The 22,356-nt window shown below is 44.5% G+C and overlaps 1 protein-coding gene across 1 annotated transcript in view; it reads left to right on the top strand.

Annotated features, from left to right (window-relative positions):
• Positions 1-22,356, top strand: part of STX8 (syntaxin 8) — a 1,335,619-nt gene that overhangs the window by 281,427 nt on the left and 1,031,836 nt on the right. Inside the window, exon 4 of the mRNA XM_078654681.1 lies at positions 17,430-17,540. Coding sequence (XP_078510807.1) covers positions 17,430-17,540 — 111 coding nt within the window. The remainder of the gene's footprint in view (positions 1-17,429; positions 17,541-22,356) is intronic.

Genomic DNA, 22,356 nt, shown 5'->3' with positions numbered 1-22,356 from the left:
TTAATACAACAAGATAATGGACGGAGGGCTGAAACTTTTCAACCACTCAGATCTGGGGTTTACCCATCTTTCCTTTACTCACTATGCCACTCCCGTTTGGACCTAGCCATATGCAAATCAGTCTTGACCCTGTTCCTCATGATAAACAGTCCAGCCTGAACTGCCAGGCCAAAGTCCTCCCTGGACCGGAAACAAGCATCCTAGGACCGGTTTCGGGGTTTCACTCCTTATCAGCCAGGCTAGCTTGCATCCGGTGGCACAGCAAGCAAAGGACCCAGGTCTGGGCATACCCTTCGCAACTTAGGGCGAATATAGCAAACACAACAAGATGCTGGGTGGACTGCTCAATCAATCAATCAGGGTTTTGCAAAGCGCGCTACTCACCCGTTAGGGTCTCAAGGGGCGGAGGGGTGGGTGTGAGCAGCTCCATTGGGTCATCCGAAGAGCCAGGTCTTGAGACCTGAATTGATGCAGTGTCGGGCTTCGCCGGAGGTTAAGGGGGGGAATCATTCCAGGTCTTGGCTGCGTGGAAGGAGAAGGTTCTTCCTCCTGCTGTGGTCCTGTGGCTAGGGAGAAGTTGGCTGAGCGTAGGTTTCTCTTGGGGGCGTGGAAGGGACTGCGATCGTTGAGGTATTGGGGTCCAGTGTTGTGGAATGCCTTGTAGGCGTGCATGAGCAGCTTGAAAGTTATTCTTCTTTCTATGGGGAGCCAGTGGAAGTCGCGGAGGTGTTGGGTAATGTGGTTGTGCTGTGGGATATCGAGGATTAGTCTGGCTGCGGTGTTCTGGATGGTCTGGAGATTGCGAAGGAGTTTTTTGTTAATTCCGGCGTCGACGGTGTTGCCGTAGTCCAGTCGGCTGGTGATGAGTGCATATGTGACCGTTTTCCTGGAGTGGGGGGGTCCACTTTAACGTCTTGCGTAGTATGTGGAGGGTGTTGAACCATGTGGAGGAGACGGCGTTGATCTGGCGATTAATGGTGAGTGATTAGTTTGGTAGAATGCCAAGGTTATATTCATGGTCCGTTGGGGTGTGTGGGCAGGGGGCAACCAGGTGTTGTTCCATGTGGAGGGGGTGGAGAAGAGGACCAACTCCGTTTTCTCAGTTTTTCTCCGACCAACTCCGTTTTCTCCGAGTTGAGTTTTAGGCAGCTGTTGCGACGGCTTTCATCTCTTCTTGGAAGTTGTGCCTGGTGAGGTTGGATTCCTTGGTGAGGGAGCGGATGTGCTGGGTGTCATTGGCGTAAGAGATGATGTTGAACCTGTGGTTTCTGACAATGGTTGCGAGGGGGGCCATGTAGGCATTAAAGAGGGTGGGGTTGAGGGAGGATCCTTGGGGTAATCTGTATCTGATATTTGTCGGTTCTGAGAGGAAGGGCGTGAGCCTTATTCTCTATTTTCTGTCTGTGAGGAATGATCGTAGCCAGTCTATGGCCTTTCCTTGGATGCCGACTTCGTGGAGTCTGGTGGCTAGTGTGCGGTGGGAGACTGTGTTGAAGGCTGCTGATAGGTCCAGGAGAATGAGGGCCGCCATTTGGCCTTGGTCAAGGAGGGCGCGGATGTAGTTTGTGGCAGCGAGGAGGGCGGTCTTGGTGCTGTGGTTACTGCGGAATCCAGAGGTGTTTAGGATTTTGTTGGTTTCGATGAAGTGCGCTAGCTGGGTGTTGACGGCCTTTTCGATGACCTTGGCTACGAAAGGGAGCAGTGAGATGGGCCTGAAGTTCTCGAGGTCCGTCTAGTCTATGAGGGCTTCTTTAGGATGGGGTTGACTTTGTCGTGCTTCCAGTTGTCGGGGAATGTGGCGGTCTCGAGGGATCAGTGGATGGTTCGACGTAGCTCGGGTGCAATGGCTGTGACGGCCTTGTGGTAGGTGTGCGGCGGGCAGGGGTCAGAAGGTGCTCCGGAGTGGATGCTCCTCATGGTCTTTAGGGTGTCTTCAGTCGTGAGTAGGGTCCAAGTAAGAAGGATCTGTTAGGTGGAGTGGGTGGGGGTTGGGGCGGTGCATAGGTCTTGGTCGTTGAAGTTGTCGTAGAGCGCCTTGATCTTGAAGTGAAAGGAGCTGAGTCTATCGCAGAGGTCTTGTGAGGAAGGGACGTCGATTGTTTTGCGGTTGGGTTTGGCAAATTCCTGTATGATGGCAAAGAGTTCCTTGGAGAAGATTCTGTCTTGGAGAAGGTTTTTCTTTGTGGATGTGATGAGTTGGTAGTGTGCCATGGTGGCAGTTTGGTAGGCAGAGCGTGCTTCCGGAGTTTTGCTGTTTCTCCACGTCTTTACAGTCGCTGACAGGAGCACTTTCAGTCTTGGAGTAGCTTTGAGAACCAGTTAGCTTTTTTGTTATGTCGTCTCGTGGTGTTCTGGTGCGGGAGAGTGTGTTGGCACAGTTGGCGATCCATTGGTGGAGGTTGCTCGCCGTGGTGTTGCCGTCTGTCGCAGTTGGGGGTTGAGTGCAGGTGAGGGTGGAGGTGAGGCGTTCTTCGTAGACTTTGTTCCAGATTCTTCGTGGGAAGCGGCGCTCGTGCTTTTGTGCAGTGGGTTTAGTAAATGGGAAATGGATGCAGTGGTGGTCAGTCCAGAGAAGTTCCATGGTGTGGCTGAAGAAGATGATGTTTCCTCCTGGTAGATGGGGTCGAGTGTGTGTCCCGCTGTGTGAGTTGGGGCGGAGACCATTTGCTTCAGCCCTATTTGGTGAGGTTCTCTAGGAGGGCTGTGGTTGTCCAGGTGGAAGTTCAGGTCTCCGTATAGAAGTCTGTGGAGGTGAGGGCGTGGGATGCGATGAGGTCGGCGATGACGTTGGTAAACAGGGTGTGGGGGCCAAGTTGTGTGTAGGCGAGTGTTCCGCACCGCATCATTCTGGTTTTGGATCTGAAAGTGGATGTGTTCCATGGGGGGGCGAGGCATCGTATGGGTTGGTGGTTGTCAATCAGAGGGAGCTTTTGTGGATGATCGTGAGGCCTCCGCCTGGGCGGTTGGGGCGGTCTTTTCTCAGGAGCTTGTATCCGCCGGGGATGGCGGTTGCGATGTCGGGTGTGGAGCTGGCGTTGGTTCTGGTCTCTGTGAGGAAGGCTACGTCAGACGTGTGAGTGTTGAGGAGGCCCCAAATTTCTACGGCGAGTCTGTGCAGGGAGCGTACGTTGAGGAGGATGCAGCTCAGCGGTTCGTGTGTGCTGGCTTCTGGTGGGCTGGGGGTTGTTGCCGGGATCCGAAGGTGGGTGAAGGTGCGCCGACAGTGTCAGCAGGAGATTGGGCCTTGGCTGTTGTTCAGCGTTGAGAGCTGGCAGTTGTTGCATCCAGGCTTGAGAGTATGGAGAGTGCTGAGGGGGTAGCGGTGGGGGGTTGGAGGACCAGGGTCCCTGGCGCTGGTCGCTGTCAAACCACAACAAGATGATGGACTGAGTGCTAAAATGTTTCAACCACTCACGCCCGTTCACAGACATGGATTTAATCTATCGTTCTTTTGCTCACTATGCCACCCCAATTTGGACCTAGCCATATGCAAATCAGTCTTGACCCTGTTCCTCATGGGAAACAGTCCCGCCTGAACTGCCACAACCAGTCTCAGGTTCCTTGTTTCTGGTCCAGGGAGGACCTGGCCTGGGAGTTTGAGCTGGACTGTTCCTATGGGGTGCAGGGTCAGGACTGATTTGCATATGGCTGGGTCTGAACTGGAATATGGAGGTATGCAAAATAACAATGGATTTGACTCAGATCTGAGACTGGTGTGAATGTTTAATAGGTTCAACATTCCGTCCATCATCTTTTCATTTTGCATTTGTTGCCCTAAGTGGGAAGGGTTTGCCCACACATGGGTCCCCTACTTACTACGCCACCAGATTCAAGCTAGCCTTGCTGATGAGTGGTGAAACTCTGAAACCGGTCCTGGGATGCTTGTTTCTGGTCCATGGAGGACCTGACCTGGCAGTTCGGGTTGGACTGCTCCCATGGGGAACAGGGTCCAGACTGATTTGCATATGGCTGGGTCTAAACTGGAAGGGCGAGGTGTGTAAAATAACAATGGATTTAACCCGGATTTGTGACTAGGGGTGAATGTTTGATTGGTTCAGTATTCCATTCATCATCTGTTCTTTTCACAACAGTTAGAAAGTTGGCATTGTCGTACTTAAACCAATCTGTTCCTTCTGCCTGTCTCAGAATACACGTTTGGGGTGGCCGACAGCTGGGTCTAGTGCATTCCATCTAGACAGCCACACACAATGGGAGCTTAGGTGTTGACCTGATGGCCTTAATCGGCCATTAACTGGCTTGATACAGGCTGGGGCGAGCGAAGCACAGCTCCACTTGCACCTTGATACATTGGGCCCTGTCTCCACACAATAGGCCTAATGACCCTGTATTGTCACTCCAGCCAGCTTGGAGCCAAGGCCGGGGTAAGGGGGAGGGGATTACATACACTTCAAAGCCAATGTCTAGAAGCTTCTCCTAACTTCCAGAACCAGGGCACCAAAGTATAAATACTGGACCTCAGACACCAGAACTTCAGTACACTTCTAGACCTGAGGATACTCTGTCAGGAAGAAGGACTGCTGATCTGTTACAAGAACTCCCACTCTGCCGGACTGCTGCTTTTCTGTGATGGCCTGCTGCCCTCTTGCCTGGTAATGAGAAGGACTGGACATGCATTTCTACAACCCAGAAACCAGAGTGACTCCAAGGGCCAGCTCACTGGTCTCCTGTTTTCTGAAGTCTCAGGAACACAAAAGACTTCCAATCAACCTGCTCTTCCACCTGGACTTTGCCATCCGTGACTCTGCCCTGCCAGGTGGTACCACTCCAGTGCTTGACCCTTGAAAGTGTACCTAAGGTGCTTTGTCCACTGTGGTCCTCATTGGAACTGCCGCAATACTTTGCAAAAGAATGCGGCGCAGAACGTGTACCAGGCTTTAATGTACTGTGTTTAGTGGGCACAGGTGGGTCCATGTAGCTGGCCTGAAGTTGTGACTTTGTCTCGGTGTGGTGCGACCGTGTAACCACAGGTGGTGCTTTTTGCGCTATTTTCACCTAAAGCTCTATCTTTCTAACCAGGTGTAGAGCATTTTTGTGTCATGTTTGCACTGTTTTACTGTTTTAAGTATTGCACAAATAGTTTACACATTGCTTCTTAAATTAAGCCTGCCCGCTCTGTGAAAAACTACCAGAGTGTGAGCACAGGACAATTTAGGGTGTGTATCAGACTTACCCTGACTAGGATTGTGGTTCCCGCTTGGACAGGGTACATACCTCTGCCAACCAGAAACCCAATTACTACAACTGGCATATACCAGCACACATCCCATCACACACAAACACATGCACCATCATAAGTGAACACATGCAGTTTTATAAATCCACACCAACCGTCTTCACTACATAGAACGACCATCAGATGCCAACATTACCACCACACATGCAACATCATTGCCAAAACACTCACCATTATGCACCAATACCACCCACATCTTACGCCACAAAACCAAAATCAATTTCTAACAGCAAACATCTTACAACACATCTACCATTCCCTCAACACTACCAACACCATGTTCCTGCACATCCACCATCGTACTTTCACACAACCAACCTCATAAGCAAGCACAAATTAATTTCATAGGCCAACACACCCACCGTCGTAGGTCAACAGCAACATATACCCATTCACCCACCCTCCTATCCCAACATAACCAACATCATACGGCCACAGAACCAATTAATCTCAAAGGTATCAATCATCATACGCCATCAAACACATTGTCATACGTTCACATAACTAACACTACATACCAACACAGCAACCATCATACATCACCACACCCAACATAAGTCCACAAACCCATAAGAAAACTCACCATAATATGCTAACACACCTATGTTAATTTGTGTTTCTTCCTACTGTCATATGACAGTCACACACCGTCATGTGGGAAACCACCCAACATCTCACATGACTGCAATGCCTACTTACAGCCATCAGACAAATGCACAACCATGTGTACACACCCACATCACTAAGATACTTCCACACACCTATTATTAAACGCCACAATCCCTGCACCAAGCAACATTATATGTAAACACAACCTACAGTATAGAGCCACATTATACTCCCACATCTACTGACACATCCAACTTCAAATGCTCATACAGCTACTATCGTACACCCAAACACTACCCAACATATGCTGACACATCAATTATCATACACCCACACACCTGTCATTTACCAGTGTTGTACAGTGTCACTCCAAGAACTTTCACAGCTATGCATGCTTTTACAAACTTTTAAACACAATTGATGATTCTCTCAAATACGTGTCAATCGAAGCTTTCTCAGTTGATAACAGCGACAGGACTTCAGTTTGACAAAGCACCATGGGGTTGTGGCATGAAATGAATTTTTTTTGCACTTTCTATTTTTTTCTTTTTACTCAGTCCGTTTATTGAAATTTTTTGTGTTACAACAGATGTGCAGTAAAAAAAGGCATTGGCACCAATCAGCATACACATAAATTTGGCAGTGTTTTTTTTGCAATTTTTGTTTAAAAACGTTGAAGTATTTAAGGTTGACAAATAAGTTAATATTGGCTTTGCCATAAAAACTTTAAAAATTTAAAAATTCTCAGGTTAAGGTGCAACCTTCACCACATTCCCAAACCTAACTACATTGTCAACCTTAAGTCCCATCCGCCAAATCCACTAATTGGTACATAAAACACTTGCTAATCAAACATCATATGCTAACCCCTACAATTGTATATTTCTTACAATCTACCCACCCTCTTTAATACAAGCATCGACCCAACATTGTATGACAAAATACAGACAATCATAGTCATCAACCAACATGTTACCACAGAAGCACCATTATATGTGCACACAAACAACAGTATAGGACCACACACACACACACCACAACACCTCTTCTTGCATGCTTCCGAAGACAAACAATGGTATACTCCTAACAACAACCATAATACAGCAACACCCACTCCATCATATGCCAACACAATGACTGGGTCGCCTTCTCCTCTCTCGATTAGAGGACTGGGCTAGAGAAAATAAGATCTTGATCCAGGCCCAGTATGGCTTCCAGCAGGGAACAAGTACTGTGGATCAGTGCTTTAATTTAGCACTGATCATAGAAAAATATACCAGAATGAAGGAGGGGAAATTATACATGGCCTTCATGGACCTCAGCGCAGTGTTCGACTGCATGGCCCATGATAATCTATGGTCTATAATGGAGATGATGGGGGTCGAACCTGCTAAACTAAACTTTATTAGGCAATCCTATGCAAATGCTACGGCATCAGTGCATTACACCAAAACTGGAGACTGTACACATTCCTTTAAAATCTCCAGGGGAGTAAGGCAGGGTTGTGTATTGGCCCCTTTTCTCTTTTCACTATACACAAACGGAGTAGAAAAGGCATTAACAGCGGCCATCTGGGTTGTTCTCCCTTTTGATAATCAAATGCTACCACTACTGGCTTACGCAGACGATGCGGTTTTAATCGTTAGAACAGGAATTGGGCTACAAAGGCTCATAACCACATATGTCTCCTTCATGGATTCACTACAGCCAATAGTGAACCAAACTAAAACTTTTGTATTAATAGCAGGGGCAACAAAAAAAAGAAAAGGTACCGCACTTCCATGGAGAAGTGCAAAAAATTGAGGTAGTGGACTCCTTTCCCTACTTGGGCAACTTTTTTGACACAGATCTGTTGTGCGCAAAACTGGTGGTGGGGAGAAAGATGGTGATGGAGAGAGGTATTGGTGCTATAAAAAGCTTTGCCAGAAAATTGGGTGCAAAACCCCTAATACTGATAAAAAATATATATCAGGCAAGAGTTAAAGCAGCAGCGACCTACGGAGCTGGGGTGTGGGGTATGGTCGCACCGACACCACTACAAATTACTGAAAATGTATACTTTAAATCTGTAGTTTGGTTTACCTCCCACCCTTACAAATGGGATTTTACACTTGGAACTGGATCTACCTTATATCTCAGAGACTACATACGGTTAGCTTCACTCCTCCTCTGGCATTCAATCTGGAGGAGAGACACAGTTCCACTGAATCAATCAATATTAAGGAGCTGCCTAGCAATACACAAATGGAAGAGGTCTAGGTGGCTTAGTTATGTAGAGTCAGCGCTATGGGAGATCGGTCTCCACAAAGTTTTTAAAGATCCCCTAGCTTGCATGAAGGTTCCCAACCACAGGGTTAGTGATATGTTTATGTGATGGCCAAGTATAAACGTAATGAACTCCATAAACCGAAATATGCAGCCCGGGTAAATGGCCTCAATCCACCATTAACTGGAGGAGGTTTCTCTTATCTAGTAAATGTACATAGGATGCAACACAGATTTATACTACTAAGGTTTCTCACCAACTTGATTCCTCTGATGTTAGGTTACCGGAAAAAATATATAATCACGCCAACTTAAATGCGTGCCCTTGCGACAACCTATCACCTCAAACAGAATTGCATATATTTTTATTTTGCAGCCTATCCGAGAAGGAAAGCAATGTCCACCTTAAACCTATACTAAAGAAAATTAATTTTAAGCAGTGCCGGGTAGCATTATATTTTTTAAAAACACTCCCTGACCCTCTGGTTTGTTATTCAGTTGCGTCATTCCTGTGGGCTTGCATGAGGAATAGGAAAGGGATAGTCTGTAGGATACCGAGTCTGTAAAAATAATAGTTCAAGCATACCGAGCATGTACATGAAATGGAATTTTTTCATTTTAATATTTCTTAAGTATTTTCGTCTTTATTCTAGAATTGTGATGAAATATTTGTATTTTTTAAAGATAGAAATTTGAAATAATTTTAATGACTTATTTATATGTGCTTTTATGATCTTTTAACATGATCGAATAAAGATGAATTGATTGATTGATTGATTGATTGACTGTCCTACCCGTACACAACCACCAATTACCAAAGCTACACAGTGTGAACTCTATGGAAACAATTATACAAAAACACAACTAGCATTATACATTGAAACACACACCATTTACTCAGACAGATCTACTAATATACATCCACATCACCACCATTATACACCAATACGCCAATCAACAGGCAGCCAGACATCACCTTTAAACAATGCCGGACTGTTTCTCCCCAAAAATGTTATCACACGGCCATTTAATCTTTCTCACACACAGACACATCTCATTGCAAGCTTTATCAAGTAAAACCTTGGGTGGGAGTTATAGTTGAGTTTGTACAGTGGGGTTGCTAGATGAGTAGCACTTTAACTTGCTTTTTATGGCCACGCCCCTGTAAACATATTAGTCAAACTCTTCTCCCTTTTAACTTGTCCTCTGAAGTAACTATAACCCACTCCCCCACCATACACAGTGTTGTCATCAATTATGTAATTTCAGGTGTTGCAGTAATGTTAGCAATGATGTCATAGGACATTTCATGAGTGATATAATATGGGAGGTAATTAGCAGTGCATGCTGAGTGCCCCTTGCTGTGCAAGGTGTCATTTTGAGTAATACAGACCTACTTGGCTTTGTCAAAAGTCTAAAAAAACTAAAAAATACTGGCAGGGCCTATTGGGTTTATGAAGGTTACAGCACGTTAACATATATAAAGCAGACATATTGCCTTTGTCAAAAAGTCACTAATAACCATAATCAAATGTATATTTCATTAATTTACACATTGCAATGTTTAATAATCGTGATTGTGATGAAATGTTTTCCAATCTAATCCAATAAGCTTTATTCGACTTATTAGGTCATAAAAGCACAAAACTCAATGTTTTCAATAAAGCCCATAAAAAAACATTAACATGTGTTTGAGTTCATTTAAAAAAAATTCAGGCCACTAAGTGCCGCCATAAAACCAATCACTAGAGTACCCTGCGCTCTAGCTGAGGAGCATACATAGGGGTCATAGTTTCAATGATGCAGGAAACTTACTGTATTTTTTTTTAAAAATTTAATGGGGGGCTGCCACACTCCCTTCAGCTCTCAACAACATGAAATAAATATTTGGTGGTGCCCCTGCCCCTTCTAAGGGCACCACCAACCAGAAAATGCATCTGTAAATGGGGTGCTCCTGTCTGGAAAAATGCATTTTTAAAAATATATTTTTTAAATGTTCTAAGTGCTCCAATGCCCAACCGGCATTGGGCCATTGTGGGTGCTGGACTGAGTATCCATTAATTTTCTGATCAGTGGGGGCACACACTAGGCACCCATAATTCAGGCAACGTTGGAGGACGTGTGGGGAGCCCCAAGGCCCCCGCAGCCCTTGCCTGTTCCCCTGGTGGGAGCAAGCCACTTTCTTTATTGGTGGATGCCCTGATGGCCACCCAGAGGACCAGTTTTGTTTGGGGCTGTGGGGGGAGGGAGCCTTAGGACCCCTGCAGGCTCCCCGGCGATAACCTTACTTGGGTGTTCGTTTGAGCTGGCTTCATAATTTTGCTCCCGCCTGGGCAGGAGCAGTTTTTTCCCTGCTTCCGCCTGGCCAGGAGCAAAATCTGTTATCTGCCCTGGAGAGTGCCGGCAAGATATGCCCACAATCTCCTGGTAGGGAACTACACTGTCCCAGTGGATGGGGTCTCTAGGGCACCACAACATATCGGCCTCCAAGGGATGGGGTCCCCTGCAGACCTTCAGCTCGGGTATTGAAGGAGCTCATGCTCCCCTCCCTTATTTGAGTCATCAGTTCCGGGAGATGGGGTTAAGGGATTCCTGGGGATTGTACACGGCTCGGGAATTGGGTGGCGCGCCCTCCCCCTTAATAATTCTGTATCATCCCAGTTGATAGCTTGGTAAGGGATGGCTCCGCGCCCCCTACCCTTAATAATAAAGTGTCGGCCCCAGGGAATGGGGTACTTAGGGCCTTTAAAAGGCACAGGGAGAGAGGGAGGCATATGCCCTCTCCTCATTTTACAAATATCGCCCCTGGGAGATGTTTGACCCCATGGCCTCACGAAGGCTCGGGAAAGGGGTTGCACGTCCTTTCCTCCCCCAAAAATAATATGCCACCGCCTGACCCACCCTGAGGTTTTTTTGGGGGGTAAAAGGCAGAAGACCACCAGTTTTAGATTTCGCCCTGCCAGCACTTGCAATCTGCTTGCGAAAGCTAAAAAATAAAACTTGCCCAACGAGCCAAACAAAAGCCATCTTTGTTATGCTCCCCTGTGCACACAATGAAAAATTGACCTAGCTGTGAGCCACACAAACTTCTATTTGGAAGACATGATATTTGACCGCTAGGAAAAAAATTGTCATCTTACTTTTTATAACAACAGTGATTGTGCTACATATGAAGCCCAAAGTGAATGAAAGCCAGTCAAGGAAGCACAAAAAATAAACTAAACTTCATATGTAAAGTTTCAGAATTACTGCATGAATAACTAAAAGACATATTTATTGTCACATGATTATGTAATACAATTAACAAATACATAATAAATATAATAGATAAAAAGAAAGAAATCACATTAAATCTGATTGCCGCTCTGTAGGTATAGTTAGTATTCCAAAGATAGTAATTCCTTAAATATTAGCTCCCTAGTAACTTTCCACCCGTTTGAAGGATCACCACAAAATCTTCCAGTTCTATAGCATTTTCTACATTTTGTGGCGATGCAAATTTTCGTAGTGAATTGTTAAGGGGATACAAAGATAAAAGGGGTCCCAAAATGCAGTGATATCATTTGAGATGTTATCAGTGATGTCATCAGTGATGTCACTGACCATGTCATGAGTGATGTAATATGTGAAATCATCATCAGTGCATTGCAGGCGCGCGAGTTATAGTTAGGTCAACTAACTATAACAGGCGAATTTCTCTGGTTTTATAGGAGTCAAATGGCCAACTAATTATAACGTCCCTGAAACCTATGTTTTTTTTAGTGAATTTCAAAGGTGTTTTGTAAATGCTAATTCCTAACTATAACGTCTGTAAAACCTATGTTTTTTTCAGTGAATTTCAAAGGTTTTGTAAATGTTAATTTCATATTTTAATGTTTATAAAACCTATATTTTTTTCTATTTTTTTATGTGTAATATTTTGGAACTCTATTATTCTTCTTTTTTTTTTTTTACTTAAAAAATTAGGTAATGTTTTATATCTTCCCCCCAAAATATGCATATCTTTTTAAAAAAAAATTTTAAACTGCACTCCCATACCAGTAGTGTACCAAGCTCCATCACCACACGAATCCTATCCGCCATATTGCTAAACTCGTAAATGATGCGCATTTCGTATCTGACAGATTCGTGGCACCGCGTCCTGCGTAACATCACATACATATGAGGTCGCGCCAGCTGCTACTTTGGTATCCGACGGGTACGTAGTACCAAGCCGCGCGTTACGTCATGTATGTATGGGATCATGCCCGCTGCGCATTGCGTATGCGACGAGTGCACGCTGCCAGTCCCTGTGTTATGTCATAGACGTATGGTGTCGCGCCGGGTACTCCATTCCCTCGTTTTTTTTTAATATCTCAAAACTAAATCTAAATAACTTTAAACTGTATATGAGAGGGAGCGATAATCTAAAATAGTTTAAACATTTATATATTTCTAACTGTAATAAACTTATATTATGATAAATATATTTTCTCAAAATTTCGTCGGCTGCGGCCTCCTTGCGCGCTCGGTGCGCGATTGCAATGTGACCTTAAAAAAAGCATTTGATTGGTTCATAACATTTCCCATTGTAACAGTTGGAGGACCCCACCCATTTTACTTATTCTCTCTACAGCATTTGATGAGACACATCTCTTATGCTTAGAGTGCTTTTTTGAAAAGTTTTTTGGCTGTGTACACATATCTTATACTGCACACAACATGCAACGATCATCTTGATCAATGTTCATGGTCTGTACATTAGCCTTCCACGTGTGATGGCCATGCATCTCAAACGTTACATCAAAAAACAAATGTGTGTTACACTATGCCCCTGGTGTGTCTGTGTGTGCACATTATTCTGCTGCCTTTCAGCCTGGGTATTTTTGGCTTGAATGGGTGTCATCAGTCACGGGCAGAGTGCACATCCTAGAGCACATGTGACAAACAGTAAACAGTAATGTGTAGATTTGTATTGCTGTATGCTCTGTTGTCAGGCTTTACCAGTATAGTAGTGTGTCATATGTGAGACTTTCAGATTCATGTTTGACATGCATTGCTTGACTGTATTGAACGTTATCACTATGTATGACGTAGCCTCACTGCTGATCCTCCCTCCATCTGAGCACATTCACGTGTGCGCTGAGCGATAGCAACACTTTAAATAATATGTGATGTTGACCATTCAATGTTTTCTAACAGCATCTCATTAGCGATAGTTGCTGCCCTCCCGGTACATGCTACATTAATGTAAACTGCGTATTCTGCAAAGTCAAAACTGCAACAGAAACACATATAAGTACACTTCCTGGCCAGGCAGCAACTGAACAACGCCCAGGTCCCCGGAACAATTATTCACACCCCTACGCTGGCCTGGCATACGCAAGTCCAGCCAACTTGGCGTACGTATAAATAGGATAACGACAACGCCACATGTCCCAGTTCTTCCACACTGCCTCAGGTGATATGGCCGCATCCCCCCCTAATATCTCAATGCGCAATAAAAAAAGGGATCCATAAGGCGTACGCCATCCTGGCAATCAACACTGGACATTAATTGTGAACCCTACTGGACGTTGTGTTTCGAAAGGGATCCATAAGGTATACACCATCCTGCAGTCATCACTGCATCTGAATTGTGAACACTGCTGGCCGTCGTGTTTGAACACACAACGACAGCAGGTAAGCATTGGGGCCTGGGTGCACAGGGGCTGCAATTGAGCTCGCTGCTGTGCAGGTGCAAACAAGCATTATTGCCCTCTGTAATGATGTGATCTCTGACCTCATTCAGTCACATGTCTGTCTCATTTTAAGGACCGGCTGCACCATACTGTAGGCCTGAGCCAGCGGGCAGCGCAGCCCTACAAACACGTGTTGAGCGCGGTGCTGCGGGAAGGGTGGGGTGCGTCAGTTTGAATGCGCAGTTATGAACAAGCGATGTTGCTGTGCGTAATGATGTGATCTCTGACCTCATTCAGTCACATCTTTGTCTCATTTTAAGGACCTGCTGGACCGTACTGTAGGCCTGAGCCAGCGGGCAGTGCTGCCCTCCAGACGTGGCATTGGCTTTTAGGGCACTGTAGTGAGCTGATTACTAAGTGTACATGCACACAGGCTTGCGCCACTGCATTACACGTGTACATTATGCTTCTAGCATGCGCTCTGTTCCTTTGTATGTGATAGTTGGCATAACATATTATTATTCAACCTTGTGTATTCTCGTGCACTCTAACTCAAATAAAGTTGCGTTTCCATTTATTTGTGTTGTTTTAATAAAGGTTATTTTTTTTTACCAATAAATAAGTGAGTGTATACGTCTTTTTTTCTGACAACACTTGTCTGTAGTTTATTGTGAAAATCGTCTGTTTATAGGAGGTTAGGAGGGAAAACATTTGTAATTTTGTGGTGCACCTACCAAATATAAACCAACAGACTATTACATAAATGTAGCCTGCGGAATTCTACAACTGCAAGGGTTCTATGCGTGTATCACTTTACAACACCAGGAGTACTGCCCGTGTGGTTACAAACCAATAAGGCACTGCCTAGGACCACCGAGGCTTCAGGGACTGGGGAGGCCCACCTTGCATATTTAAGTAAAGCCCCAGAGGGTGGCGATCCCCTGACTTCAGTTGGCCTTGAAGCCCCCCGAACAATTAGTTAGCAATACCCGGGGAGGTGGCGATCCCCTAGGCTGCGAAATGTCTCTGTGCCCTCCCGCGCATAATTTACATGTGAGATTAAGGTCCCCAGTCCTGCACAGACGCCACATTATATTAATAGGATTGGCCATAGAACATTACCTACCAGGAGACTCATTTAAATGAACGGGTTAGACCCAGCTTAATTTTTTTTCTCCATTTTTACCATTTGGATCCGCGTAATTGAAACGATAAGAGGTTTTACTCCTTTCGCTTCAAAGAGCCACACAAGGATTTGCTATCATAGGGTGGAAGCCATGCTCCCGCCCTGTAATAGCGAACATAGATGTCCTGCGGATGCACACCCCGGGACATTCTATGAGCTGCGCCTAGGACGTGGCGCTCCCTAGGGCCATGAATCATTGGTTACTGCATAACCACAGAATTAGTATAAACGCATACTAACACTACTTGTGCACTTGTAGTACAGCGACCAGAGTGTACTGAAGAGGCAGAGGAAACCCAAAATCTAAAACTATAAATCCTACCAGAGGTCGGATAACGTAGTTCAATGAGCAGACGACCCTGGGTTGAGTAAAAACAGCTTCACGAAGAAAACGGGTCTTCAGTACAACGCAAGCAAGCTCGAAATATTAGGGAGTGCTGCCTTTTTTTAACTTCTCCCACTCGTCGCCAAATTCATGTACTGAAGAGGCAGACAGCTGTGGATCCGATATGTAGATTTATTGCAGGAAAACAAGACAGCTTAAACAGCCACCAACAGGACCAGACAGCTAGGTAACCATCTTCTCCAGCACCCTGTACAAACTTCCCAAGATTCCCCTCATGACAGCCCTACATTCTAACATTACATACTTACATTTTAGTAGCATTACATGCTAACATTCTACTATGACTTATATTGCAATACTACACAAAGCACATGACTTTACAGCAATGAGCTCATGGTTTCATCCACGAGTCTTGAGACCGGTAGGGGTGAGTAGTTCGTTTCCCACTCCCTGTATTGTATAAACGCAAACTAACACTACTTCCACAGGTATGCTACACTGCCTAGAGCACATCACTTTACTGCAAGGGGCTCACGATTTAGTCTCACGGTTTAATCCTCGAATCTTCAGACCAGTAGGGGTGATTAGTTCGATTTCCCACTCCCTGTATACTATAAACACATACTAACACTACGTACACAGTTCTACTTCAGCGGCCAGTATGCTACAGCACCCAGAGCCCATCACTTTAAACCAATCAGCTCGGTTTGATCCCTGAGTCTTCACACCTGTAGGCGTGAGTACTTCACTTCCGGTATAGTATAAACTCATGGTAGCGGTCAGTAGTTCGCTTCCCACTCCCTGTATGGTATAAACGCCTACTAACACTACTTGCACACGTATGCTACAAAGACCAGACCACATCACAGCAATGAGCTCATGGTTTAGGCTCTCGGTTTCGTACTCTAGTGTAGCAGCATCTCATCTCAGCACCATGTCACTCTGACCAACACCGCACTTTCAGAACTGTAGGAGTGACTACTTCGCTTCGCACTCCCCCCACAGAGTTTACAGTGCTCCTATCCTCCTCTTTCCTCCCTTTTTTCCCCTTACTCGCTTCAACGGAATCACAAAATGGCCGCCAACACTTCCTAGTTGCAACCGCTCGCACTGTTCGCAGCCAATAAGCAGCAAGCTCTTGCTCATAACGCCCCAGCCAATCAGATGGTAGAATTCCCAAATATCGATATCTGTAAATTTCGATATTTCTCCAAAACTACTGAACGAATTTACACCAAATAAACAAAAGTGCGCTTTCTAGACAAAGACCCTTCTCCCTGCCAAATTTGGGGTAATTCAGTTCTCCCGTTCGACCTGTAGCCTTGTCTAAACTTTCCTATGGAAATTAACATGGAGAAAACACGTTTTTGACCCCCTTTTATCTCTGCCCCCCTTGATGAATCACCACCAGACTTTCAACATAGGAGCTGATATGAACAAAGAATTTGTTTGGAAACTTTCATGAAGATACATCAAACAACGCCAAAGTTATAAGCAAAACAAACAAATGCTCTTCCTATGGAAACTTGGTCCTAACTATAACTACCTACTGGCAACCGCCAGTAGGATATATATATATATACTTTGTATCTGGTGAGCTAGGCGACAGGGTCGCTGAAACGCGTCCGGATCGTGGCACTCCTGCTACACATGAAAAAATAAAATAAAGAAGACACTGCTGCACTCGCTACCTGACTTGGTGTCCGTTTTTCTCTGAGAGGGTGCTGCGGTCTGTGGCACTCTTGGGAGCGTTGTTATATAAATATATATATATCTATATATATATATCTATATATATATATCTATATATATGTATGTTTGTTTGTTTATTTATGTGTGTATATATATATATATATATATATCTCTATATATATATATATAATATTTTTTACAAATCTAATTTTAAAAAGACTAACGTAGTTCAGTTAAACCAACCCCTAATGCATATAAATTCTTCTGAAATTAGGGAGTTGTTCTCTAAAATAGTATGAAATATTCTCCTTTTTAAATTATTTAATTATTTTGGTGTTCGAGTTTATTAGGTGTTTTGTATGACCAAAGTATTGTAATTATATTAAGCAAACATAGACCTTAACCATGTGCCTGCAGAACCCAGCTGGAGGGGGACCGTCGCCAGAATCTCGTAGATGAGCTTCTTACCAGGGAAAGGCAGATGCAGGCTACCTTTAAGAACGATGGCACAGAGCCAGACCTGATCAGGTATTTCACTTCAGAGGTCTACTTTGGGTGGATGAATGACAAAATATTATAGTGCACATTTCACATCTTAATAACCTTGTGATGAGGGTAAAGTTTGCTATTTACCATCCAGTTTCGAGCATTCCGTGACACTGCCTCAGATTGGCAATTAACACAGATTTCTGGTGGTGAAAGTAAAATGTTAAATGGAAACATAAGCCTAACAAATGATGATGTATCCAATTAACAAAAAGGACGAGTCTGTTTTATCAAGTTGTCTTAGAACCATATGTACTTGGACCCTATGGAAATTGTGAGATTTCTCAACAGGCTGTAGATCCTGAAGACTGATATATCTAGGGTTGTGTCAGTCGTTTGTTCACCCATGGTGAAAAATGCACACACTGCATGCCTTGCACATTGAAAGCAGCATATTTCAACAATTTGCATTAAATGTTTTTTGTTGTTGTGAAAGTAATTTCTTACTGCTCCACCTTCCTCTCTGTTCTCATCTTCCGCCTTCCCTCTCATGCGTAATCTTTCTCTACAGTACTGCTCAACCATGCATCCTTTTCTTCAGCCACTCTCTTCCTCCCTCTCTGTGGTAACTGGGTAAAGCTAGGGCGCTCGTAAGGGTGTCCGTAACTTCTGGCTGGTGTCCCTTCGTAACTGCCTCTTTTCAGTCTCTTTCAATATCTCACTCACCCAGTCCCTCGACCCTGAATGGAGAATATTGACACAAAAGAGCCATGCTGTAGCTTTCTTGCTGCACCCTGTTTCATCTCCCTCCTGCATCGCTATCAGCTCTCACTATATCCAAGAGTAGTGGTAAAATTATAAAGTGACCTTCAGTACCTGTGGTATCAGGGAAATTCAATACAAAAGTGGGAACCACCTGTGGACAATGTTTAACGGGGTCCCGTGTACTTGTCCAGTTAACCAAATCGCAAAAGAGTACAAAGTTCCCCCGGGGAAAGACAAGAGGTATGTGTGTGTTTGGGAGTAGAGAAGAAGCAGGGAACAGGATGTTCCCTTATTAGAACTAGAAGACCTCACACACCCAGTGACCTAGGTGTCATGCTTCATCATTGGTCTCCTGCTCCTCGTCAGACTGGCGCTGCAATCTCCGACGGGCGCCATAGGCGCTCTTTGTTGGAGTTTTTTTGTTCCAGCCAATGGTTGAGTGCATGTGAGGGGTCTGGTGAAAGTGTAGTCGTGAGGGAATAGTGATATTAAAAGAAGGTGAGTCAGTCCACAAGGGTCTTTATTCACGTGGCTGACTCCCTTAGTTAAAAGGGGTGGGAGGGGAGATAGGGACTGTGAGGGACACAGTGGACTAACTCAACCCTCTAAATAGGTCGACATGTTTCTTGCCCAACTGGCAATTCTTCAGGACCTCGGGTGTATGGTACTACACAGTGAAAAAACACAATAAAATAAGGGAAATGCCAGGAAAATATCGGACTAACTTATTGATGATTCAACCTCAGGCACTTTAGCTGGATATCGCTCTCCCTGTGTGCACCATCCTTCCCCTTTTGTTTTGACATCCTTGTCACTTTGGTTATTCACTCTGATATCTGGGGTATGGGACCGCGCCTACTTGATATCATTTAATAACTTACCTGCCCTGCTCTAAGTACATGCTTGCATGAGTAATGAACAGATATGAACTAGTGGTAAATTCCCCAAATTGAAAAACTAAAATTACAACTGAGTTTGTCTGGTTTTACAGTGCACAAACCGTATGATCGTGGGTAATTTACACATTGCCCTGTGACTCATTTCTTACACTTGTTTAAATCTTGTGTGCTTAGACATAGCCAGACCTTGGTTACAGTTGCCTAGAGACCACTTGTCTCACACCAGTAGCCTACTTGTAGTGCCGAATTTGTAAAGAATAAATGTTGTGGACCAAAGTTTTGCTCAGACCCTGTGGCCGGCACTATCGAAGGTCGGGGTGCTGAATACCAAGGCGGCATAGTCTTGATTCAACCTCATGTCTCTTTACCTCACTCATACAGGTTCTATTTCATCCATGAAATCTCCTTTTGTCATTGTTTTGTAGTCTTTCTCCTTCTTTCCTTCTTTAGTGTTTTTCTCGCTCTTGCTCTGGATCAAACTCTGTTAAGAATATTAGAGCTGGTTTCCAAAAGTGAGTGCTGGTGGGCCCCACCTGCTACCACTGGCTCAAAGTAAGCATTAGCGATTTGTAAATGTCACACTTGCTCTATAAATGTATTAAATAACTAAATGAATACATCTTATAGACATCTGCAGCATTTGCAATCCAATTTGAAAAGTCTGCAAATTATTTTAAATAGAGAAAATATATCCTTGTTCGCTGAACACATAAGCAAGTGAAGTGTTAGAGCTGATTGTGATAGGATGTTTGATAACTGGAGCCTGAATGTCATATGGTTCCCTTCTCTGTTCATGGAACCTTTGGCACAGGGTTTACAGCTCAGGTCACCCTCAGCTAACTATTATGTAAACAGGAAGAGTAACACATGCTCCAATCTATCCATGAGGAATGAAACGCTGTACTTGCAAAAAAAAAGAAAATCCCCTCTAGTGCACAGACGAGCTTTCATATTCTGTTATTGTGAGAAACAAACACACTTTCCAGTCAACAAACAAAATAAAGGGTAGATTCAAGTCACCTCACCCTGTGTGATATACAGTGCTTATTTTGAGCCTATTGTTTCCTGTGCTCAGTACAGCACTTAATCGTCAACACTGGTGCTTTTCATGAGCACCAGTTAAGGGCGCATTAATTTATGGTAGGCACGGGGAGATTTAGTGATTTGCCAAGAATCACAGGATGGTGAGCCGATGCTGAGACTCAAACCTGGTTCCCCAGCTCCGAAGTCAGAGCTCTAGCCATTACGCCACATCGTCTCCCCACTTCAATGTTTAGTAGTTGGTTCTGTTTTAGGCTTTGTTAAGAGGAGATATGAGCTGGTGCAAACTGCCACCTGACTAGAGCTCCAGTACTTATTGTTTTTACTAATTAACCACTGGTGATATCATTTGGCTATCTTACCTACACCAAGCACTGATCTAGAATAGTTGGAGGAAACAATATTATTGTAACAACAAGCTTCAATTTATTAGCATTTTGGGTCTATAACTTGGTGTGATAGCCATCTCAAATAAATGCATCTTTTTTTTGTTTTTCACTAACTCCGTGAACGGCACCTCAAACTATGCTGAGGAGTTAGTTATGTTGAACGGTGATAATGGCCTAGTAGATGTGGTTCATCCTGCAAATGGCGGATCGACGGAGACACTGGTCACTGGATCTTCTAATGAAACTTACATTCAATACACCATCTCAAACCATGATACTTCAACAGCAGAGGGGACTTTACTTGAGTGGTGACTTTGACACGCAGCCCTACATCTTTTTCCAAACTAGGAAGTGCAGTAAACATTAGTTTGTACATAAGTCTATGACAAATACCAGAGTCTCGAGTGAAAATGTGAGGCAACACAGGGCGAAAATTTTAATTGCTCAACAGCATTATTCACATACAACCTGATTACAAGGTTAGGGCAAAATGTTGAACACTGCGCAAGTCCTGTTTGTGCAGGGATTGAAATGACGAAATATATGATAATTACTGTTTCTTATCATTTTTGATGAGATGTATCCCACCATTTCGATTCTGTCCAAATTTGTTCCCTGTTTGTGTGAGGGGAAAACTCAGAATTAGGAGTGTTATCTGCATCCATTAAATACTGCACCTTGGGCGAATCAGTATGTACTGGGGGTGGTAGATACATCATGCTTCTACCACCCATTTGTAGACAGGCCCAAAGAATCTGAGAAAGAGCACTGTTGGTCCTTGGTTCTACAGCTTGACCTAGAATCTCAGGCAGAGGATTTTTCAATGGTTTTTGCCCTTTTTAGGGCTCGGGCCTACGTCACCACGAAGTGGGGGCGGAGCTTCCGAGCTCTTATGTGTTCGAAAAAAAAAGAATTCTGAAAGGGGTTCTGGCTGGCACATTCTTTAGTGCGCGCCACGTTTTTTATGGCATCTGCCTAGTGATTCGTCTTCGCTGTGCTGTCTATTTAGTAGCCTTGACGTGATAGGCTATATTTACTTTTCGTCCGTCATTTCTTTCAGTTGCATGGCATATTGTCTGTGGTTACGAGCACGGTAGACTTATAAATCTTAATTAGGAGCTGTCAGAGTGCCCGTGTAATGCAATACAGATGGTGGGAGCGCGTTCTCCATTGCATTGGATGTATCATGCGCGCGTGTAAGATGTACCTTTCGTGCACGGCAGTCCATTCATTTTAATTAGGAGCTGTCAGAGTGCCGCGTTCACGGCGGAGATAATTGAAAGCAGTTTCCTGTAGCTTCAAGGGCAGTCACAGTACTTTTTAAGATACCTCGCATAAATGGAGCAGGCAAGCAGGAAAACCATTCAGAATGGTATTAGCACTGTCCAGGCCCACTTTTGAAATGTGCTCCATTTGTTCTATTTTAAGATTGTCGTTATTTCAAGATGCAAGTCTCGGCCGCCATCCTGCGCTTACGCTGCCACTCTGTTGCCACACTGGCCGCGTGCTCTTCCCACTTGGGCCCCCTCTCACAGTCTGGCCTCTTTTGTTGCCCTAGTTCTTCCCTGTCGCCGCTCACCCATCTCTTCGCTCTTCAGAAACGTAGCGCTTCGGATAGCATGGCTCCCTTCAAGAGCAGAGCGCAGAGCAGTAGAGTCGTATCGGTCCGTGACATTACGCACCTCCTGCCTAAACGGGACGCACGGCGGGTGCTCGTGGAAGATTTTTTTTTTAATTGGCACGTTCACCAAAGCCACGTATATA

The sequence above is a fragment of the Lissotriton helveticus genome, chromosome 7 (assembly GCF_964261635.1).
Source record: "Lissotriton helveticus chromosome 7, aLisHel1.1, whole genome shotgun sequence".
In the NCBI taxonomy this organism is placed as follows: domain Eukaryota; kingdom Metazoa; phylum Chordata; class Amphibia; order Caudata; family Salamandridae; genus Lissotriton; species Lissotriton helveticus.
Note: the sequence above shows the minus strand (reverse complement) of the source record. Positions and strands in the feature narration are given on the sequence as shown.